Here is a 24,378-nt window from a genome sequence, read left to right as displayed (position 1 = left end):
GCATTTAGATATGTTGCTCGTACATATGAATAGTTTTTATTTTTAAATTAATAGGTAAATAAATATATTTCAAGTGAATAAATCGTTTTATATGAAAATTTATATTTTTGGCGTTAAATGACTTAAATGACAGCATTGACATTACAGACTTTTGTCTTGTCTATGTTCTTACCGGCCAGACTCAAATCAAGGCCTATCAAAGAGGCCTATTGACAAAGATTTTTTTTTAAATTTTATCAAGGAGGGTAGAGGCACGTCTACCCTTCATTGATTTTATGAACATAGACAAAGACAAAATTATTTCAAAAAATAAATAATAATTTACATATGACTTTAACTACTTCATAAAATACAAATCAAAATATATTTGATAAAATAATTGGATTTGTTCCTAGAAATCGTATAGACAAAGCCAGTTCTAGCAATGTTGCTGTAGTAAAATATTTTTATGGTAATTACTGGCAATACAGCTCTAGAAACGGAGCACACATGTACAATTATGAAGGGTCACGTCATTCCAAGGAAGTCAATAGGCCTTGATACGAACGCACCTGGCACGTTATCTCGGTTATCTTATGGTTATCTGTGGTCCAATTTTGACAGCTTAGCACATTTGACAGCTACAAGCTACAAAAACGCTTGCTTCTACCAACGGTGGCCGATTTAAAAATAATTTCTTATTGTTGTGACATCATAGAACTTGATTGAGAAATTAAATTGACCATTCTAATGATTTAATAAACGTTTGTGAAATATTATATCGAAGTCAAAGGTTTTTAACCGGTATTGTTAAACAAGTATAACCTATAACACCATGGGTGACTCCGATTTTAGCAAGTTATTACAGCAAGCGGAACAGCTAACAACAGAGATAGAAGGCAATGAAGAACTGCCAAGGGTTGAGCGCTCCTTGGGACAGGTGTTGGAGGCTTCACAAGAGTTATATTCCAAAGTTATTCAATCTGGGGCCAACGACATCCAAGCGTATGTAACTTATGTTTGTGTTACAAATAGTGATTGTAAGTACTTATTTGAAGATTGGATTGTATTTTCATACGTCTGTTTGTTGTAGCCACTTGCTGTTCGGTTCAAAAGGAATAGATTTGCAGCAAATATCTCAAAAGCTAGATACATTGAGTTCTAAACGAACATTTGAGCCTCTGCAGCCTATTGCGGATTCAGACGTCGAGAGTTTCTTGAAGAATGAGAGAGAAAACGCCATATTATCACTAATCGATGAAGTGAACAGAAATGTAAGTGTACAAATTACTCATAATAATACATAGCAAAATCTGGTTAATTACTTCTCTAGATTTATTGCTTTGATTTTTGTATATTTTAATTACAAATCGTAATATCATAATATGTAATGTTGAAACACCATGATTAATTAGTTACTGAAATAGATTCCATATTAAAAAAAGGCACTCCCACTTCCAGGCACTACAAACAGTTGAAGACCAGAAATGGGAACACATGGTATCAGAATGGAACAAAGAGAAGATCAAGCTAATGAATGCCATGATAGGCCCCTCTCAAAACTGGCTAGATTTAAAACGCACAGCAGAGCCCCCTAGCATTGCTGATACTCCCAAGAAGTTTGGACACTCTATCCTAGATCCCGTGGAGGTGGCATATTCAAAGCAAGTTCATCAGTACAATAAGCTGATATTCCAAGGTTCTAAGTCAAGAACACCTTTGTACCAGAAATTTGCACAGGTCGCTGAGGAGCTGAATGACCCTGTAAGTATGGTTGCACCCTGTAAGTACGCTGTATTATCCTCTAGCCGCCCAGAGTCCTATAAAAAGGTCTCCTGTTCCATTCTAATTTGAATCTTTGTTTTGACAAAACAAAATTGCATTTTTCTTCGCAAGTTTTGACCCCTGGGCGGCAAGAGGATATGGCACATATTACTTTATTTTTTAAATGATTGCTGATGGCAGATAATTGTCTCTCTCTTGCATAATGATGTTACTTTAATAAAGTTAAAGACTTCAATTTGCTCTAATACCATGTAAACCCTTTTATGATTTGGTGTAACAGAAGTAAAACTTGGTTGCACCAAATGACCGTCGCAGTTAAAATATTCACTAAATTTTGTCATATGAGGAAGACTCATATTACTCCGCTGAGCTGAATTGACCAGTTTGTGTACATGACAAATGTTAACTCTTCTCATTTCTAAGTCTACGAGTATATGTATTTGATAATGTATTTTGAATTCCTAAAAAGTGATTTTGTTTTTACAGAAAGTGAAAGAGATGTGGGAAATTATAAAGACAATGGCCAATGTTCCACTCCTAGCAAGGGAGGAGGACCCTTTGAAGTTGAGAGGGAACCCCACCAACCAGCAGTATTTCATTGGGCAAGGGAAGAAGTACTTGGAGAAAAGGTTTATCTATTTCTCTTGCTGTCTTTTTTTTTTTTAATGTCAAATTATGTTACATTAAAAGTACACAAGAGATTTGATTCTTTTTTTTAGAATAGAAATTAATATTTCTACTTCATTTGAATATTGTCTTTAATTAAATACATTGTCAGCTAAACTATAAAAAGTAAAACCTGCAGTAAATTACTACTTTGCTGTTTATACAAATATTATAAATACATAATAATACTTCTCGGATGCTGTAAGCAATATACAATCATAGTCAACCTAAATTCGTGACATAGGCCTAACCTCGCATGTTCAGATACAAGCAGTACATGAGCGACGTGGTCCGCACGAACCCTGGCAGTGCGCTGCGCGGCGGCGAGCCGGGCACCTACCCCCTCGTGCGGGGTTTCGTCGCCCTGCGCCTGCAAGCCGCGCCCGCGCTCTCTGACGGCACGATTGACGACCGTCCTCTCTGGCCCATGGTGTATTACTGTTTGAGAAGCGGTGATGCTACTGCAGCATTACATTGCCTTAGGAAGGCTGGGTGAGTGGAGCTTTTTTATTTTTTAGTGTAACTTTGTGCATTTTAGTGTAAATATCTACATTGATGTTTGATGCTAGGCTAGGCAAGAAATCTCTATAAGATATTTACTTATCACTTTCATGGACATCACTTTCCCCTGATATCATCTTTACTTTTATTTGTAAATACTTTGCAGAACTTTTTCTTATTGTTTGTTCACAGGAGAGACCATGAAGAGTTTATAGCGGCTCTGGAAGAGCACATCAGCAATCCGGAGAAGGCTTTAAGTGATAAGCTGCAAACCGCTATCAACTTCCAGTACAGAATCCAAGTTCGCAATTCAACTGATCCATATAAAAGAGCTGTGAGTATTATTAATTATACACTTATTTTTATAAAGCGTTTTCGCCCCTGTAATTTTTGACGTAGTGTTTCGGTATTTTTGTGATATTTTTGGTTGTGTATCTACCAAATAATGTGTCCTAAGAAAATTTAAGTACGAAACGCGCTCGTGGTACTAGAAAAGTAACCTCATACAATGAGCATGCCAAGTATCTATTGCATATTAAATAGTACGTTTATTTATTTATAGCAAATTTAATAGTATATTAAATAGTAAATTTTACGTTTATACAAAAAAAAAACTATATCGTGACTACCACCGTGACTGTTGGCCACCAATATTCCTTTATTTTTAAAGCAATTTGTAGACTTTAGGCGAGCGGTGGTTCGCGCGGCACGATCAAAATGTATAGACTTGAATGCACCTGTTTTGGATGACATCGGCGGCCTGCCGCCCAGATCGCCGTGCGTCCAGACCACGGCCTATCTTGGTTATAACAACATTACAACTAATTTAGCCAGTTTAGCCTCATCCTGACGTTACCATGGTGTTCGTAGGTATACTGTGTGGTGGGCGGCTGCGACCCGAGCGACGAACATTCCGAAGTAGCTCGCACGGCCGACGACTATCTGTGGTTGAAACTCGCAGTCATCAAGAGCGGATCTACACAGACCGAGTCCTTTACTTACTCGGACTTGCAGAAACTGATCTTAGAAGAATATGGTAAGGATTGTAGACCCTACGATACCCTAGGCTAGGTAAACAATGTGTTAACGCCCTATCTAACATTCATCTCCTTAACCTTTTGAACACCGCGCGTATCGTGCGCGCCGCGTCATCGTGAACCTTGCTGGAATGCACGAAGGTTGATATTGGGCTGTAGCCGCGCGCATCAGTTGACGTCTTTGGCGGTCAAAAGGTTAAACTAGCAAATCAAGGCAAAACCCGTCCCTATTGATTGAGCCATTTACTCCGAGCCTTACTCTGACTTGGGCCCAGCGCTAACTAGATCATGAAAGCCTTCAAATATTTGGTATTTGGGGAATAACGTTTTTCGTTAAAATACCATAAAAAAATAAAACTAGCCATCTCACTAAACCTAACAGGGTAATTCGCCAATAACTGGCCACCCTAAACTAAAAATGAATTCTATTCACCTATAAACAGAATTCATTTTAGTAAGGTGGGTAGTTATTGAAGGCTGGCCAGTTATTGAAACCTTATACTAAAATTAATTCTGTTTATGGGTAAATAGAATTCATTTTCAGTTTAGGGTGGCCAGTTACCGGCGAATTACCCTACTGTATAAAAACTGAAATTATATGTGTTATTCTTACAGGTGAAACACATTACCATGCGTACGAAAAACCACTGGTGTACTTCCAAGTGCTAACATTGACTGGACAGTTTGAACCGGCGATTGAATTCCTGTCAAGAATACCGAGGTGAATATTACATGTTATATCAAGAAATGCCGCGCTGCCATAGGACTTTATAGTCATCAGCAGGACCCTATAAACCCACAAGCGCCGCAACAAGCATCTACAACAGATGTTGTGGCCAATGATGATATGTCGTTTTTCATGTTTGTTTTGAACTTTTGAAAATATGTGTTGTTATTGTTTAGATATCGAGTACACGGTGTTCACATGGCCCTGGCGCTACATGACGTCTACATGTTGGGGACACCTCGCAACGTCCAAGCGCCCCTACGTAAGTATACACATATATCCCTCCTTGCGTCGTATTCCTCAATATTTCTATAATATATAAAAAAAAGCCACACACACTACACATACAAAAACATACAGTGTATACACATACACTATATACATTTTATTTGGCCCGTTCAACCTCATTTTATGGAAGCATTAGTAGCCAAAACAAAGCCAATAACCCCGGTTTTATTTTTGTATAGTATCCTTCTTTCTAGACCGGGAGATAGTGACACATTTTACTGGGTCATTTGTACCAGTATGGCGGTTCGTCAGGGGTCTAAGCATGTAATGAAGGAAAGAAAAATGATGTTCATAGCGCTGGTACCGGCGGCCCAATCGCGTGGGCGTTAGTCGAACGTGTCGGATAAAATACGAGTGTCGAACGATTTGTTCCACAAAAATCCTCGTATTATTCGATAGTCCATAAAAAAGAAGTAGACGGTAGCGTAATGCCATACTTCTCCGGTGTGACTTACAGCCCGCCATACTGAGGCGAACACGTTAATTTAAAAACAACAATTCAATCATTTGTGCCAAGCTAATTTTTGCACAGGTGATCATCGTCGAGCAGCCATTCATGGACATCACCATGCCATACTTTTCGGATGGTTCCAAATGGCCGCCATACCGCCGCAAAGGAGTTAATTTTTTTTTATTGCTAAACGATTTGTACCAGTATTGCATTTAAATTTTTGGAAAGTATTTGATAAAATGTGACCGTTATTATAATTGCCATACTTATAGTAGGGGGAAAAAGTGCTGCCATACTTGAAAAACTTATTTAATCGACACGTTTCAAAAATACGACTATGTATACGTAAAATATTTTTTTACAGCATGGCATCATCATATTCTGTTTGTTTGGATACAATTATACCTAAAAAAAAATATTTCAGATTATAACTACGGGGCGGACGACTGTGAGACTTAAGCCAAGACTTAAAACAAAAAACAATTTTTTGACGATTTGTACCAGTATGGCATTTGGATTTTTGGAAATTGTATGATGCAATGTGACCATTATTATATTTGCCATACTTCTAATAGGGGGAAAAAGGGGCACCATACTTGAAATAAAAAAAAAATTGTACACATTTGCCACCTCCTACAGGTATGGCATTATGAGATTTCCATTTATGATCACACAGAAAGTCTTGAAAAAAAATTACAAGATGGTACAAATCGTTTAGCAATAAAAAAAAAATTAACTCCTTTGCGGCGGTATGGCGGCCATTTGGAACCATCCGAAAAGTATGGCATGGTGATGTCCATGAATGGCTGCTCGACGATGATCACCTGTGCAAAAATTAGCTTGGCACAAATGATTGAATTGTTGTTTTTAAATTAACGTGTTCGCCTCAGTATGGCGGGCTGTAAGTCACACCGGAGAAGTATGGCATTACGCTACCGTCTACTTCTTTTTTATGGACTATCGAATAATACGAGGATTTTTGTGGAACAAATCGTTCGACACACGTATTTTATCCGACACGTTCGACTAACGCCCACGCGATTGGGCCGCCGGTACCAGCGCTATGACCATCATTTTTATTTCGTTCATTACGTACTTAGACCCCTGACGAACCGCCATACTGGTACAAATGTCCCAGTAAAATGTGTCACTATCTCCCGGTCTATTCCTTTTCCTTTTTGGAAATGTCACCTGGGCTACAAGAACAAATGATTACCAATAAGTATTATTTCAGTGTCGGTGGACACGGAAGACCCGCCGCCGCTGCGCCGCCTCAACCTGGCCCGCCTGCTGTTGCTCTACGTGAGGAAGTTTGAGCTCACAGACCCCTCCGATGCTTTACACTACTACTTCTTCCTCAGGTAAGACAATAGTAATTTATACTAGAGTTAGTCTTGAATTGTAATTTGTCTTTTCTTTCTCTTTAAGTCACATGCAGCTTCTAATACCCTTTGCTATTGGGAAAAGGATAGACAACTTTTGTTTCTATATTTATTATTATTATGACCCACTACTCTGCTTCCACTGTGACATTTTTTAGGGTTCCGTACCCAAAGGGTAAATCAGGACCCTATTACTAAGATTCCGCTGTCCGTCTGTCTGTCTGTCACCAGGCTGTATTTCATGAACCGTGACAGCTAGACAGTTGAAAATTTCACAGATAATGTATTTCTGTTGCGGCTATAACAACAAATACCTACCAAAACAATAAAAAAATATGTAGGTGGGGCTCCCATACAATAAAAGTGATTTTTTTGCCGTTTTTTGCGTAATGGTACGAACCCGTCGTGCGTGAGTCCGACTCGCTCTGGGCCGGTTTTTAAAATTAGCGTTCTATATTGTTACAGAAACTTGAAAGACCCTGAAGGCAAGAACCTATTCATGTGCTGTTGCACGGACCTGGCCCTAGAGTGCCGCGACTACGAGCTGCTGTTCGGGCGCTCCGACACCAACACCGGCGTGCGCAGCCCCGGCCTCCTCGACCAGTTCAACAACCCGCACATTGACAGCAAAGTGAGCGCCGATAGTATACCTTATTGCTATGAGATAAGGATCACTATAAAATTAGTAATTTGAGTTTCATATTTTTGTATAAATGATTAGCGTTTTAAACGCCACGATTATTTTTATAACACGCCATAGTAAACCTTATCGGAATGCACGAAGGTTCATTTTAAATTGTAACTATGACAATCGTTGGAGATCAAATTTAGAGACACAATTTGATCTCCAACGATTGTCATGGCGAGAGGCGCAGAAAATGACAGAAAGATTTAAGTTGGAATATTAATTTTAATCAATTTACAGGTGATTGCCCTGAATGTCGCTGAGCAGCTCGTTAACAAAGGCCTGTTCGAAGATGCCATTACTGTTTATGATATAGCCGAGGTAAGTTTAACCGTAGAAGTTTATTAGGATTAGTTGCTTGCGTCAATTACGTGTTCTTTTTAGGGTTCCGTACCCAAAGGGTAAAACGGGACCCTATTACTAAGACTTCGCTGTCCGTCCGTCCGTCCGTCCGTCTGTCACCAGGCTGTATCTCACGAACCGTGATAGGTAGACAGTTGAAATTTTCACAGATGATGTATTTCTGTTGCCGCTATAACAACAAATACTAAAAACAGAATAAAATAAAGATTTAAATGGGGCTCCCATACAACAAACGTGATTTTTGACCGAAGTTAAGCAACGTCGGGAGTGGTCAGTACTTGGATGGGTGACCGTTTTTTTTTGCTTTTTTTTGTTTTTTTTTTTGCATTATGGTACGTAACCCTTCGTGCGCGAGTCCGACTCGCACTTGCCCGGTTTTTTTAAATGAGATTTATAGTGCAAGTTAAAAAAATTGTTTATAACAAGTCGCCAAATTCACGTATTCAATACTAATACAGATGTGCAAGTTGCGGAATTTTCATAAACTTGGAAAACTTTTACTTTACGATATGTACGAAGCTTGCACTCGTTGTGGATGGGCCCAATTTTTACACTTGTTCTTTTTCAGAACCTCGAGAAAGTTCTGGAGCTATTCTGCATGCTGCTCCCCCAAGTGCTGGTGGCGGGCGGCGGCGGCGCGCTGCGCGCCCGCCTGGGCACGCGCGCCGAGCACGTGGCGCGCCGCCTGCGCCGCGAGGGGCCCGCGCTGCCGCCCGCGCTGGTCGAAGCCTACACGAAGCTGTGCAAGCTCCTCACCTTCTTTGATCAGTTCCATGCTGAGAATTACGACGCCGCATTGGAGGTTAGTGTCATAGTAATCGCTACACCCTATGAAACGAAGTCCCCCGCCGCGTCTGTCTGTTTGTTCGTGGTAAACTCAAAAACTACTGAACGGATTTTCATGCGGTTTTCACCTATCAATAGATCACTCTATTCTTGAGGAAGGATTAGGTGTATAATTTGTTAATTCGTGCGAAGTCGAGGCGGGTCGCGGGTCGCTAGTATTGTATACACAATAGTCTGTATTGAGCATTGAGGATTTGATTAATAGAGAAAGCATTTGTAATTTTTCACAGACGCTGCGCGAGTGTGAGCTGGTCCCGCTCCGACGCAGCGAGCTGGAGGCGCGCGTGGCGGGCGCGCGCTGCGCCCGCGGCGCGCTGCTGCGCGCGCTGCCGGCCGTGCTGCGCGCCGTGTGCACCGTCCTCGTGGCGCAGCGCCAGCGCCTGCGACAAGCGCCCAGGGAGGCCATGCTGGGCGCGCCGCACACCAACACCGACAAGGTACGGGGTTCACAGAATAGTGCGCGTTCGAGTATCTGCCACCTCGTGATTTCAATCGCGAGCCTTAACGCCTCTAAGCAAGTGCTGCCATCTAATGGCTTTAATCAAAGAGTTGCATTTGAGTTGAATAAAGCAGGGGGCTCTGTGGCCCTACAGTTTTTGCACGCTGCCTGTAGCGATAAAGTGTTTGTCCTACCAAACCGCTCATCGATACGAGTGAAACCTCGAAAAGAACCGCACAAACGAGCAGTGCAGTGGTGGGGAATTCCATAATATAAATATGTCACCTCCTTTCGTCAATGGGATACACATACGATCTAATAAAATTTTAAAATCCCGTGTCTAGATATTTTTAAATTGTAAAATAATAGTTGGCGTCATATTCCAGCATAATTTTCAAAGATGTACTTTTTACAGCAATTGGAATGGCTACGGGAGCAGGCGGAGGTGCTGAACACATTCGCGGGCAACATCGCGTACAGAATGCCCGGCGACACCTACAGCCAGTTGGCGCAGATGCAGATCCTTATGCACTAATGAGTAAAGATCATTTTTGAATAACAACTACATAATTATTAAAGTATTTTTTTGTAATTTATAAGATCAGTCTTTTGTTTTTTTCCCTTCTGCTTACGAAATACTGTTAAAAGTTTCACTTTACAATCATGTTACAAAGATTCAACATGTATCTTAAACACTATAGTAAATTCTTTCCGCCAACTGCCGTCTCACTTCCATACCAATATACAAGTCATTAATATTATCTTCAGACAGTTCAGTAGCTTGAGCTTCATTCATCGTAAGCGCCTCAGTTTCTACATAAGGCTCAGTGTCCAACCCAGCCTTTGTGCAAAGATTATGCAACACAGCACAAGCATTGATAATCTTCGCAGCTCTTTGTGGGGAGTAATGTAGAGGTCTTTTATAAAGGCATTGCCATCGGCCCTTTAGCTTCGCGATGCAGCGGTTGATGCAGGATTTGGTGCGAGCGTGGAAGTGGTTGTACTGGGATTCTGGCGTGCCTTGGGGCGCGTGGGGAATTGGTGTCATAAGCCATGGTCTTTGCGGATATTTGCTGTCAGCTGGAAAAAGGAAAGTGAAATAAATATACACTGACATTTGGGATCCATACAGACTTCCCCAGATCGTGTAAGGTACTTGTTTGTACCAATCTTGCAGGCGGCTCGTTCGTAAGCATGTCATTTTGAAAGCGATAATCCCTTATTTCCAGTTGATAGTATACTGCTTGGCCTTTCCACTATGCGAAAGAGAGGGTAGCTATAAAATGTAGCCCACCCCACATTAGCCTTTCCCAGGCGTCGGCCTCTAGACAACTTTATGGGTGCTGCTCGACGCAATATTGGCGCAACTGAGCGGAAACACCATTTCCCATAACGCTGACTAGACGCCGACGCTCAAAAGACGCTAGTGTGGGTTGGGGTTAAATAGTAGCTAGCAATGCAGAATTTAAAAATGTATATGTGTGTGTATTTTAATTTAGGTTAAATTGACTACAGATAGATAGGTACCTATAATCCAGCCAGTCTCGCCCTGCTTACTGACATGCTCGATAAAAGGCCGAATGTTCATCTTGCTCCAGATGTAGGCGTTGCTCGACGCCCCGCCGAAACGGCAGCACACTGCTGTTATCACCATATCCGCATCACACATCTGGAATATTTATTAAAATTATTAATTTTAGATCAGACTGAAATGAGAAAAGATTTTGGAGTAAGGCATATCTGGAAAATAAGAAATCCAATAAATAAAGTATGTTGTCACTATTAAACTTTTAAAATAATACTTACAATCTGTGCATGTATGGAGTATTGGCATTTTTTGTCATAGAATGCTTCTTCGTCATCCCTGGGGCACACTATTTCAACATAAGTGCCATCTAGGCATCCAATAGTTTCAGGAAAGTGATACTTCCTGTAAAAACTGCAAATCACCAAAATAAGTAGGTACCAAAGTAAAAAAAATACAATACAGTATGTATGTACCTACTAACCTACTATTGAAATTACTTCTAAACTTACCCATCTTTTATTTGCTCCCTCTGAAGGGAACTACTTGGAAATACCACCCATTTATCCAAAACAAAGTTGAGCCCTTCTACAATGATCTTGATAACTCTACTCACTGACTTTTGGGAAATATTGACATTGAAATCTTTGCCCACTGACTTCTGATGGGAACCACTAGCCAGAAATGACAAAGTCAGCAGTACCTAGAAAGTAAAATGGAAATTTAAGCAAAATTTTTTTTAACTTGAATTTGAAACAATCATACATAATGGGTATAATGTATATAGACTGCTATAATCATTACATTACCCTTATCTTAGTCGGGTAAAAAAATAACATTAATATCCGGTTCGAAGGACCATTTTTAATTATAGTTCATGGGGTAAACAATACCTACAGTAGTTTCTTGGAAATAATGATGTACCTTTAAAGGGAATGGTATACCATTCGACCTTTGTGTTTTGGGAACAACAGGCTCTAGTATAAGTAGAATTCGATGGAATACTATCCGGTTAACTCCACAGTTTTTGAGTAAATACGGGTCAGGCAGATTTACACAATCGGATACATCCCGGAGGTGTCTGCGTACTATTTTCTCTCTGTGAGAACTGCCTCGTAGTAATTGTAATTTAAAAAGAGTGTTCATCTCTTCATTCTCCTTTTAATAAGTTTTCTTTGAATACTAACTTCTTAACATAACAAAAACTTTGGGGCTGTCCACTGACAGCCACACTTGGCCAAATACCGTTTTATTTTTCCGTTGATAGAATATGTGATATTCTCATTATTTATATAGTTAGTAACTACTAAATAAAATTCTTAATTACACTAAGTCGCTAGAGCAATGTTGAAATATGTATATCATTAGTCTAAGCTTTTTCGTGCAACTTTATAAATTAACTTAGAAATCTATACGATCATTTTTTAAATTAGGTATTTGAACGGATTCTGCATTGTTGCTACGAATCGAAATACAAAAACAACAACAATAACTTTTACATCCATTGTAAATTGTGCTTTATTCATTAACATTAAAGTCTATATTTTTTTGGTTAATATTACAGATAGTGCTTTTTAGCTCCGAAGATGAAAAGTCAATGTCAAAAATGCAATGTAAATGCATCAAGTTTGGTTTTTGGTTTGTTGGAATACTAAAAAATAAAATAAAAGAAGCTAAAGAGATATTTCATAGCGAAAATAACTTAAAGACCAATTATCTCGTACTTATTTAACAAATTAACCGATAACGTGCTGTATAATTAGACTTTTCATTAACAAACTTTGTTATTTTCTGAGTTGAAATCATTCTGTTCATATTATTGTTAAGTTAATGCGATGGAAAGGCGCAAGGCAAGCCCCGAGCAGTTGAACATGCTCCTGCACTTCTTACAGGAGGATAAAGAGTTAGCGATAGGTAAATTCACAGGCTTGGAAGGTAGAGTTCGGCAAACGAATGCTTGGATTAAAATTACCGAAAAACTAAATGCTAACTCTGGTTTCGGATCTGGTGCTATAAAGACTCCTGATAAATGGCAACAGGTAAGCAAGCATAATCTAAAGAACAGCGTCTGGTGACCATGAGTTAGTAAAATTCGCTTCATTTCAGACATGGCGTGATTGGAAATCCAATGTGAAAAAGAAAGCATTTAAGATACGCAAAAATCGCTTTACTCCCGGCTGCAATGCAAGTACTCAGTTAACAGATTCGGAAGAGAAAATTCTTAGACTTATTTGCACAAATACTTCAGCGTTTGGACTGCCAGGAGTGCCTGAAACATCAGCTCTCTCATCAAGTCATATGGTAATAAGAAATACAATTCAATTTACCTTAAAGAAGAAGAGAGTTGTATCTTACTGATACTATTTGACTATTTCAGGTTCCGTCTCAGAGTAATGTATCAAATGATATGTGCAGTTCAGATCCATCTACCAACAGTATGGTAAAATATTTATTTTTAATAATATTGAAAACAAAATAATTGAACATTATGTAAGAAGCTTTAAATTTTCTAAAAATTTACTACATCTTACATTAGTTATTAATTACATTTTTATTTAATATTTTACATAGAAATGGCCATCGGATCCACAACATTTCACACAAGCAGACATTGACACGAGTTTAGAAGATGGAGTTGGGGGTGACATGGATCAAGCGATGGGTTCCAATGAGGTGTCCTCTGCTCCAGTCACCGGGCCTTTGTGGAAAAGGGGAAGACCAGTCAGTTAGTATATATCAAGAATTAACAGTGAAATACTATTTTATTTCACATAATTTGAAATCTGTAAATAAAAACTTATTTTTTATTTTTATTTTGCAGGACTGGTACATGACAGACTTTTAAACTTGGAAGAAGAGAGGATTAGAATAGAGAAGCAAAAACTTTTAGAAAAGAAGAGATGCAATAACATAAGACTCAAAATGGAGAAGGATAGACTTGAGATTGAGCGGCAGAGGAATATGTTATTAGAAAAGTAGGTACCTATTAGATGAAATTGTAAAATGATTATAATAATATTTATTTTCATGTTTTACAAATGTGTAATAACTCATTATCTTTTTTTTTTTCAGACTACTAGTTGCTGTAGAAGCTGTAGCACATAGATGACTTCCATTATCTTATTGATACTAGGTTATTAGTTTTATACAATATTATAAGTAGGTGTACCATTAAGTTTAATTAAAATTGTGATATTAATTAAATTACACATTATAGTTATAGGTACACAGTATATTATAAACTTTTAGTTTTACCCTTGACCAATCATTTTTATTTTAAGTAAAAGAGGCAAATAGCGAGCTTAATCCCTGTACTTTTATAAGTCAGGGGCAAAGTCTGAAACTGGTTGGAAACCGACGATGCCACTTTGGCCGAAAGCTTGGTTGGTGGTTGTCGTTGGTGACGTTGGTGACTGCACTCGCTGCACTCGCCAAACAAGCTTCCGTTCGGCACCAAGGTCATTGTACGGTGCGGTAGTCTGTTACGAAAGAAGTTTGTGCTCTCACTTAAAGTAGTGAGAACACAAACTAAGAAGATACTAAGTGAGAGCGAGAAAGGTAGTTGTCGTCAATTCCATTTGAGTTTGTACATTTTTGAGTTTCTGAACGATGTCATGTTGTTTTGTTAACTGTCAATCTGAAAGTGAAATGTCAACATAACCTTAAAATGAGCTTTATCACAGCTTTAGTGTAAAAATAAAGCACTTCCTATTTTCTCGGTAAAAAGAAAATGATCAAACAATAATGGAGAACGAAGATCTAAACCGAGAGTTGGTTTGTATTCAATTTCCGGGAATTGTGAAAAACGAAGATAAAGCAATAGAATGCTTAGGAGGTATCCGAAATATTTCCGAGGTAAATTTTTATTCTTGTTAATTTTTATTAATCTTACTGAATAAATGATAATTGATTTAATACTACTTCTTTCAAAACAGATATTAGCTCAACCAAACAAAAAGCGGCTGGGTCTGAACTTTCAGCCGCATAATCCGTTCATAAAGAAAGTTTATGGTGACAACAAGAGAACTGCCGGTGTGCTTTTGAAGGTTAAAGTGAAGAAAACTAAAAACGGGGATGAAGTTAAGAGGGAGGTTGTGGGAACCTCAGTTGTGGGGCAGGTGAAAAGGATCTATAAATTTGATTGTAAGTTTCAAATGTCATTGTTATTGTTATCTGATGTAGTTGTTGCTGGTGATTACAGTTACTTCCAGTAATATTAATCCATCATAAAATGCGATGCAAATGTCTGTCACTATGATATATTATTATTTGTCTGAGAATGATAAGTTTAGTCATTGATACTTAAGTTACCAATTTTGTTGTTTTTAGGGTTCCGTACCCAAAGGGTGAAAAGCTTACCTTACCTTATAATAAGACTCCGCTGTCCGTCTGTCTGTCTATCACCAGGCTGTAACTCATGAACCATGATAGCTAGACAGTTGAAATTTTCGCAAATGATCTATTTCTGTTGCCGCTATAACAACGAGTACTAAAAACACGTGAGGCTCCCACTTAAATATTTATTTTATTTTGCCGTTTTTTGCGTAATGGTAAGAAACCCTTTATGCGCGAGTCTGACTCGGACTTGGGTGGTTTTTTTTAAAGATACAATAGCTTAATTGCTTACTTATTACAGCAATGTGCGATTTCCAATATCTTCCTGTACAAACAGAGGGAGAGAGTGCCCAGTGCATAATAGATGAAATATTACCTTCAGGAACAGATGATTTCAATTTCATGATGTAAGTACCTTTATTGTATTGGTTATCATACTGTCTAGTGTAGCAGAGAAGATTTGATCAATAGATTCACATAAAATAATGTTACTTGATTAACCCACATATGCCATACATATATTTACTACTACTATTAAAAAAAAACTATACAGAATGCACGGCACCATATATTTTATGTTCTCATTGTTCCCTGACTCTATCTTGCCCATTAGATTCACAGATGTATTACATTGTTAGGCTTACTATTTTTTAAGAACTAGGAAAATTCTCACAATTTTTATTTCTTAACACAGGGAGGAGTCTTCTCTCTTTGTTGTTCCCTCCAACTTCACGAGGTCCGACAGGCCAATAAACTACTCCTACTCTGACAAGAGGTATCCAAACAAAAAAGAGCAAGCCCAGGACAAGGACTCGGACAAAGACGACTTTCACAACAAGAGGAGAACTGAGAGAGGGATCGGCATGGCTCATTATACATTCAATTTGACTGATAGTCTGCCTACTGAACCAAATGAGGCTTACGTAAAGCAACAACAGTTGAGGTTGTCTGTTTATCCTCCATTGAAGCAGGAGATAGAAACTATACACAAGGTACAAAAATGTTAATACAAAGATAATATGAATTTAGGAAAAATTATCTAATCTACAAAAAGTCAGTAAAATTGTCAAACACAAAGGTTAAATTTTCTCTTTGCTAAACTTGATTCATTATTTATTTCATTGGTTAAGTTCATTAAGTAATTTGCTAGAATTTTTATGATTACTATCTTCAACAGAATAAAATATACCTACATGTAATTTACTTATATGATTCGGCAATTTATTGCAGTATTATTTTAGCTGTGTTTGCAAAAAAAAAATACAGTGTCACTGCAAATGATGTTTGCATTTTTATTCTTAATTGTTAATTGTAGTCATATTTTGCCGATCTCTGTGGGTAATTATTAATTACTAATTATTGTTCCAGTTGTTTGAAGAAAGACCAGTTTGGTCTCAGAACTTGCTGAGATACCACACGAAAATGAAATCAAGCTCTCTGAAGGTGATTCTGCCATGTGTTGCCATCTACATGAAGGACGGGCCTTGGAGGATGCAGTGGGTCAAATATGGTTATGATCCTAGGAAGATTCCTGAAGCTAGAATGTATCAGACCTTGGATTTTAGGCTGAGGCATCAAGGTAAAATTTTAAAAGTTTTGATTTTACAACTTTTATTACTTACTGGAAAAAAATTGGTAAATGAACTTGAATGGACTGATGTTTAAACAACAACAACATTTACAATTTTTTATAAATATAAATAAACTGCAACACTACTTAATTACTATGTACCTAACATTAGAAACCTTATTACCGTGCAATAAGGTCTTTTAATGTCATTATGGCTCACGACAATATAGGTGCAATAAAGGGTGGGTCAAGATAAAAAAATATACAATATACGTGTTTTACGACTTTGGTTCTAGAACGCGCTTATGTACTTTGTGCTATGATGCTCGTAATGAATGATAACATTTATGACGCTTTGTCTTTGCTCATATTTCATCACATTCTGAGTAGCCGGTAGCTTCTTTGTTATATGTAGGTAGCAAATATCGAACAATTCTATTCCTGACCCACTATGAAACCTTTTCACATTTACTATGTCATAGGGTATTTGACTGTATTTAAGATAAATTATTTTACATCATGCATGAAATAAAGCACCAGAAGATTAACACAGAAACTTAGACAGCAGTTATTTATAGACACAATTTCTATTTTAAAATCCGTAGAAAGCTATAAAGAGTAGGTAATTTGATTGTGACGTCGCATGCTAGTGTTTTATATAAATTCCATAGTAACAAAATCGTTTGAAAGTTCGAAAAAGGAAATGATTTGTCTAGTAGTCAAATACCCTAGCATTACATTAATCTAATAAGTAAAATAATTGTGACAATTAATGTGAAAACGTTCTATGGAGGGCCGTTGTACCGTAGTTGAAATGCATAAGCAAATATATTTTTATAATATGTATGCTAGTTTTAAGGTATTTATGTATGGGCCACTAGTTGCCTGAAATAAAGATTTTCATTAATTCATTCATTCAAATAGTCTTATTTTGGCAGCGGGCGTGCACTCCATGGTGAGCACTCGCGACCAAGTGGTGCACTACAAGAAGAACGACCGCGTGCGGCCCAACACGCGCACCGAGGAGAGCGCCGCCGAGGACCTGCCCGAGGGCTCCGTCTACTTCCGCCCGGGCATGGTGCCCGCGCAGCGCCAGATCTTCTACCAGGTATGAAGGCGCTAAGGAGGACAACGGGGAGGTTTTTAGTCGGTGAAAGTCCGACATAACCTCCGCGCTGTCCCTGCGGTGCGGAGGTATCCATAACGGATTGTCCTCCCAGTAAAAAAAAAGTATGAACATTGGTATGATGGTATCGACAAAAATTCCTTCATATTCAGTGTCCGCAATAGGGTATTTGACTGTATTTAAAATAAATTATTTTACTCCATGCATGAAATAAAGCACAAAAAGATTAATAGAGAAACATAGACAGCCGTTATTTTTAAACACAATTTCTATTTTAAACCCCGTATAAAACTATAAAGAGTTGGTGATGTGATTGTGACGGCACATGCTAGTGTTTCATATAAATTCAATAGTAGCAAAATCGTTTTGACAGTTCGAAAAAAGAAACTGATTTGACTAGTAGTCAAATACCCTATTATTGACCATTTTCTGAATTCTACTAACCTTTATTGTTGCCGACAGTACCTGTGATAAACGATAACATTTTGTCATTTCTAATACATTTTGTTTCACAGTACTGTGACGTGAAGTTACCTGAAGTGGAAGCCTTGCTGGCTGTGCCGCCGGCGACGCTGCTGTGCCACGCGCGGCGCGGCTGGCTGCCGCCCGGCACCGACCACGCCTGCCGCGACCACATCTTTAGCTACGTCAAGAAAACCCTGCTCGCTACGCATAGCGCCGATTTGAAGCTTGAAGTAAGTACTAGTGACCTATCCGTTTAGTTCACACACGGGGTGGTAAATTGCCGCCCGATACTGACCACGACTGCCGCGACCACATCTTTAGCTACGTTAAGAAAACCCTGCTCGCTATGCATAGCGCCGATTTGAAGCTTGAAGTAAGTACTAGTGACCTATCCGTTTAGTTCACACACGGGGTGGTAAATTGCCGCCCGACACTGACCACGCCTGCCGCGACCACATCTTTAGCTACGTTAAGAAAACCCTGCTCGCTACGCATAGCGCCGATTTGAGGCTTGAAGTAAGTACCTGTGACCTATCCGTTTAGTTCACACACGGGGTGGTAAATTGCCGCCCGACACTGACCACGCCTGCCGCGACCACATCTTTAGCTACGTCAAAAAAACTCTGCTCGCTACGCATAGCGCCGATTTGAAGCTTGAAGTAAGTACCTGTGACCTGTCCGTTTAGTTCACACACGGGGTGGTAAACTGCCGCCCGGCACCGACCACGCCTGCCGCGACCACATCTTTAGCTACTTCAAGAAAACCCTGCTCGCTACGCATAGCGCCGATTTGAAGCTTGAAGTAAGTACCTGTGACCTGTCTCTGTTTAGTTCACACAGGGGGTGGTAAACCTGCCGCGACCACATCTTTAGCTAGATCAAGAAAACTGCTCGCTACGCATAGCGCAGATTTGAAGCTTGAAGTAAGTACCTGTGACCTGTCTCTGTTTAGTTCACACACGGGGTGGTAAACTGCCGCCCCGCCCGGCCCCACCTAACCTACACGCCTAATGATAGTTGCAGAAAACATTTATAAACTAGAAATATAGGCAACGGTAACGACATATAGGTAATGATGACGGCAGGATATCCTGAGGACTTAACACAAAATAAATGCAGATTACAAATGCAAACAAGTATCCCAATATAACAGGACAGAAACTATACGACAAGTTGGCAAAGCAATAAAAACTGAGACTACTTCGTCTTTGACCATTATTAGAAAAAGGGTAAAAATTCATGACGTGTCTTTCAGGCTAACAGCCCTTCTAAAGGCTTAATAAAAATGTGTTATGCTATTGAGAAATAAAAATATCTGCATACCTAATACTTAGTTTAAAAATGTTTTATATCTATAATTCTTCTCGTGCCTAAGTATATTAAAATTGAGTTTTTTGCTGCAGCAAGCGAGCAGCGACGATGAAGCTAACTCAGATGACGCCTCCGCCAGTGCTAATGTTACGGAAAACGACGAGCCATCCACTTCGAATACATAATCTACATTTAATACTATGCTTTTTATTCTACTTAGCGCCACTTGCACCATTCGTCTAACCCGGGGTTAACCCGTTAAATCCGGAGTTACCATGGTTACCAGTACAATTTGACACTGGGTTAACGGTTTAACCGCTTTACCCCGGGTTAGTGCGATGGGGCAAGTGGGCCTTAATCACTTAACAATTTAAAGAAAGAAGTTATTCATAAGAAATAATATGAACTGGAGTTAAATGGGGTCACTATAAGCTAAATGAATCCATCAATTTGCGATGTAAGTACCTAAATGTTATATGTTTTATTTTATAGCCTATGTATAAAGAAAAACTGGTAATCACATGTGAAATGTAGACTTGGTTAATATTTAGTTAGCTGTATAGTGTAGTTTAGTAATTGAGCCAAAAGTAGTAACCCATAGTATCAAAATTAGCTATCGTGTGTGTGAGCTTTTAATTCTCCCGGGTAGGAACTTATGTTCTGTAGTAGTTTTGGTATGACATAGTTCTATTTTAACTCTCGTCCCCACTTTTATCACAAGTACGTACCTAAGTTCTAACACAAGTACCTCGATATAGGGCTATTTGTTATACGTTCACTTCAAACAACGGAAACTTTCTTGATTCCATATCTGAAAAATAATCTATCTATATATATAAATGCAAGTGTCCTGACTGACTGACTGACTGACTGACTGATTCATCAACGCAGAGCCGAAACTACAAAAGCCAGAAAGTTGAAATTTGCACACCAGATTGCATTTATAAAGTGTACAAGAGATAAGAAGCGATTTTGAGAAATTCAACCCCTAAGGGGGTTAAAAAGGGGATGAAAGTTTGTATGGGGTTAAAGTTTTCTTTTAAGCCAGGAATTTAAAACTTCGTAAAAAGATATGTCATTAAAATACAAGAAAACTAATTACAGCGTTTTTGAAAATTCATCCCCTAAGGTGGTGAAAAAGGGGTTGAAAGTTTGTATGGAAATCAAAAATTTTTTCGAGTGGTGGACTTGAATCTTTGTATTTAGGGATATTATTAGAAGACAGGAAAAGTAATTTCAGCGTTTTGTAAAATTCATCCCCTAACAGGGTTAAAAAGGGGTTGAAAATTTTAATCCATTACAAATGCTATGAAACTTTTTAGAAAGGTATAATAGCCGCTTACAAAAAAAAGTGATTGCAACGTTTTTGGTAATTCAACCCCTAAGGGGGTTAAAAAGGGGATGAAAGTTCGTCTTCGGGTGCAAATTTTATTTTTTAATACAGTTGCTCAAAAAGTGCTACTTTACGTAGCTGTTTAGCGTGCGGAAAGTTGGTTATCTCGAACTAGTGCTTTTTACTTTTCCAATTTTTAAAAATTTATACTTGTTCCAATTCACGACTACTTATTGATGAGTGTTAATATTAGTTTCCTTTAAACGTCGTAATCAGCATAAAAACCTACCGTTAATGTAAGAATACGAAAAATATTACATATTCCATATTTAATTACTTACCTCTTCATCATTATAACACGTTTATTTTTTAATATTCAATATTGAAAATTCCGTTCTTAATAAGTTAGCTGAATGGAACGGAATAGCTGCCAAACGCCCATAGATATAATATACTTAAAGACGACGTCTAACCGAGCTGTCACTGTTACCACTTTTGTTTAGTGTACGATTAACAATGTTTTTCCTATTTTTTCGCAACTGTATTAAAAAACGTCGTTCGATACACGTGCGGAAATGTCATTCTTCACTCGTCCCGAGTCTTGCCACTCGCCTGCGGCTCGTGGCAAGATATCTCGGTACTCGTGAAGTAATGACATACCTTCCGCACTAGCATCGAAATGTACTATTAATCTAGGAACTTGAAACTTTGTAAAAATGTATCAAATTCAAATACAAGAAAACTAATTTCAGCGTTTTAGAAAATTCATCCCCCAAGGTGGTGAAAAAGGGGTTGAAAGTTTGTATGGATATTAAAATTTTTTTCGAGCGCGGAACTTGAGTCCTTGTATTTGGGGATATTATTAGAAGACAATAAAAGTCATTTCAGCGTTTTGTAAAATTCATCTCCTAACAGGGTTAAAAAGGGGATGAAAGTTTGTATGGGGTTGAAGTTTTCTTTTGAGCTAGGAATTTGAAACTTCGTTAAAAAATATATTATTAAAATACAAGAAAACTAATTTCAGCGTTCTTGAAAATTCATCCCCTAAGGTGGTGAAAAAGGGGTTGAAAGTTTGTATGGATATCAAAATTTTTTTCGAGCGCGGGACTTGAATCTTTGTATTTGGGGATATTGTTAGAAGGCAATAAAAGTAATTTCCGCGTTTTGTAAAATTCATCCCCTAACAGCGTTAAAAAGGGGTTGAAAATTTTAATCCATTACTAATGCTTTGAAAATTCTTAGGAAGGCATAATAGCCAATTACAAAACAAAGTAATTGCAACGTTCTTGGAATTTCAACCCCTAAGGGGGTTAAAAAGGGGATGAAAGTTCGTCTTCAGGTGCAAATTTTATTTGAAGCTAGGAACTTGAAACTTTGTAAAAAGGTATTAAATTAAAATAAATTCATCCCCTATGGTGGTGAAAACGGGGTTGAAAGTTTGTATGGATATCATACATTTTTTCGAGCGCGGGATTTGAATCTTTGTATTTGGGGATATTATTAGAAGACAATAAAAGTGATTTCAGCGATTTGTAAAATTCATCCCCTAACAGGGTTAAAATGGGGTTCAAAGTTTGCATCCATTACAAATGCTTTGAAACTTTTTAGAAAGACATAATAGCCGATTACAAAAAAAAGTAACTAATTGCAACGTTTTAGGAAATTCTACCCCTAAGGGGGTTAAAAAGGGGGTGAAAGTTCGTCTTGCGGTGTAAATTTAATTTTAAGCTAGGAACTTGAACTTTTTGCAAAAAAAAGGTATTAAAATAAAAAACATGAAAACTAATTCAAGCATTTTTGAAAATTATCCCTCAAGGTGGTGAGAAAGAGGTTGAAAGTTTGTATGGAGATCAGATATTTTGTGAGTGCGGAACTTTAATCTTTGTATAAGGGCATAGATACCTATTATGAGAATACAAGAAAAGTAATTTCAGCAACCAACATCAAAATCCACTTGAAATAAAACTTCATACAACTTGTTAAAAAAGAAAAGTACTTAATTTCAACATTGCTTGGATATGAAAATTATAGGTACTAAAGATGTAAAATGTTGAAGATAAGATTCCACGCGGACGAAGTCGCGGGCAACAGCTAGTATCTGATAAACGGAATACTAATGATGGAATGATGGCCCTTGGGTCGTGAGACTCGTGAGTTTGACTCGCGGTTGGCCGGTTTTTAACACAGTTCATACTTCAGCAGAATGCCTATAAACACATATTCTCATCATCAGCCGAATTGGAAACGCTGATTTGCTATTCGGTAACCCTCTACGTAGATAGAGTATAAATACTTACTCCTATTTACTTATAATAACTGTGTATTTGATCCCTTTGTACCTACAAAGTACTTTGTACAGACAAGAGTTTATACACGTCTTCATTGTGGTTGTCACATTAATTAGGATTAGCAAATATAGATTTATAGCGGGACACTCGATAGGTACAGTGACCATTAAACCTATCTCGTATATAAATATAATGAGTCACTCGTTAAACTTTGATCCTTGCTTTGTTTTAGTAGTCATGTAGTTTTGTCTTATCTACAGTTGCTCAGTCGCCATCAGATATATTGGAGCGGCCAAGGAGTTCACAAATATCTGAACTAAGCCTCTGTTATCAAGACTTTGGTACTCCGCTAAATCTGATGCTGACTGTACGTGTGGATGAGTATGTTTGGTGGAGTTATGTTTGGTTTGTGGATGAGGTGAAATTAAAGAATCGGGTTTAGTTGTTTTTAAGTTTTCCTTGTAATTATATTTTATCAGTGTGACTGAAACTAACAGTATTAACATAATGAGATTGAAACCACTAAATGCAAGCAAATGTTTCAAAATCGGTTAACAACAGTTTAGCTACAATGCAGCCTCACGTAGTATCTTTGATGTTAATACGAGGATACTGGACTATTCAATCATAATTTCATAATACTACTCATTTTTGTTAAAAATAAGGCAAGTATATAAGTTGTTTCCAAGTCTGCATTATACATTTACCCTCAAACCATTTGACATTCCTTTCTAGTCATTTAATTTAGAACCGTAATTCTTATTCTAGAGATGCGTTTTTCTTCTAAGTATGATGGCAAGTATTTTGTCGCTATGAACTTAAGAATTAAGATGTTCAGGTCGCAACATTAGGTATTACCGATTAGCAAAGATGCAACCATCAACAGACTGTCACTTCAGTGTTTCTTCACTTGACTCTGCGTGTGAAGCAACTGTAAGCAGTGTCTGACACCGATTTTTGTGAAAGATAAAATGTGTTTTCTTTAATTGAGTGTAAAATGGGTTATAATTAAAATAATTATGATAGGTAATCATAGAGGTGAATATCTTCTAATGTTTCCGTTGTTAAATGTCCATTGTAAATTCGCACATTTTATTTAGCAATAGGTAAGTAGATTGTATACATTCTTAAATGTATGTGGACATTGAGGACAGAGTAATTCATATGGAAGTAATTTAAGGTCTGTTTCCTACTAGTGATCCAAAAGACTCAAGCCTTTTAGTTATTTTTTAGGGCTTTTGGATCACTAATTCCTACTAGAAGTGACTTATTCAAA

General features: G+C 38.0%; 4 protein-coding genes across 4 annotated transcripts; 3 read left to right on the top strand and 1 right to left on the bottom strand.

Annotated features, from left to right (window-relative positions):
- The first annotated feature begins 620 nt into the window (after positions 1 to 620).
- LOC134663932 (nuclear pore complex protein Nup93-like) lies at positions 621 to 9,762 on the top strand. The gene is made up of 15 exons (XM_063520474.1): positions 621 to 984; positions 1,073 to 1,253; positions 1,441 to 1,743; positions 2,251 to 2,393; positions 2,695 to 2,922; positions 3,124 to 3,265; positions 3,802 to 3,967; positions 4,584 to 4,689; positions 4,872 to 4,957; positions 6,669 to 6,795; positions 7,282 to 7,447; positions 7,742 to 7,822; positions 8,433 to 8,666; positions 8,941 to 9,147; positions 9,565 to 9,762. The coding sequence occupies exons 1-15, from the start codon at positions 815 to 817 to the stop codon at positions 9,682 to 9,684; spliced, it is 2,460 nt and encodes an 819-aa protein (XP_063376544.1). The 5' UTR covers positions 621 to 814; the 3' UTR covers positions 9,685 to 9,762.
- A 60-nt stretch (positions 9,763 to 9,822) lies between these two features.
- On the bottom strand, positions 9,823 to 11,902 carry LOC134663939 (putative nuclease HARBI1). Its single transcript, XM_063520483.1, has 5 exons — positions 11,599 to 11,902; positions 11,187 to 11,377; positions 10,956 to 11,088; positions 10,677 to 10,818; positions 9,823 to 10,229 (listed from the first exon to the last, which is right to left on the bottom strand). The coding sequence occupies exons 1-5, from the start codon at positions 11,818 to 11,820 to the stop codon at positions 9,838 to 9,840; spliced, it is 1,080 nt and encodes a 359-aa protein (XP_063376553.1). The 5' UTR covers positions 11,821 to 11,902; the 3' UTR covers positions 9,823 to 9,837.
- A 379-nt stretch (positions 11,903 to 12,281) lies between these two features.
- Positions 12,282 to 13,902, top strand: LOC134663945 (uncharacterized). The gene is made up of 6 exons (XM_063520491.1): positions 12,282 to 12,713; positions 12,781 to 12,975; positions 13,052 to 13,114; positions 13,246 to 13,399; positions 13,496 to 13,649; positions 13,747 to 13,902. The coding sequence occupies exons 1-6, from the start codon at positions 12,510 to 12,512 to the stop codon at positions 13,781 to 13,783; spliced, it is 807 nt and encodes a 268-aa protein (XP_063376561.1). The 5' UTR covers positions 12,282 to 12,509; the 3' UTR covers positions 13,784 to 13,902.
- Positions 13,903 to 14,338: 436 nt separating this feature from the next.
- On the top strand, positions 14,339 to 19,677 carry LOC134663926 (general transcription factor 3C polypeptide 5). The gene is made up of 8 exons (XM_063520468.1): positions 14,339 to 14,529; positions 14,610 to 14,817; positions 15,311 to 15,416; positions 15,704 to 16,001; positions 16,378 to 16,588; positions 17,518 to 17,687; positions 18,221 to 18,400; positions 19,574 to 19,677. The coding sequence occupies exons 1-8, from the start codon at positions 14,419 to 14,421 to the stop codon at positions 19,664 to 19,666; spliced, it is 1,377 nt and encodes a 458-aa protein (XP_063376538.1). The 5' UTR covers positions 14,339 to 14,418; the 3' UTR covers positions 19,667 to 19,677.
- Positions 19,678 to 24,378: the final 4,701 nt, after the last annotated feature.

The sequence above is a fragment of the Cydia fagiglandana genome, chromosome 4, assembly GCF_963556715.1.
Source record: "Cydia fagiglandana chromosome 4, ilCydFagi1.1, whole genome shotgun sequence".
Classification (NCBI taxonomy): domain Eukaryota; kingdom Metazoa; phylum Arthropoda; class Insecta; order Lepidoptera; family Tortricidae; genus Cydia; species Cydia fagiglandana.
The sequence above is the reverse complement of the archived record's forward strand: the minus strand, read 5'-3'. Positions and strand labels throughout refer to the sequence as shown.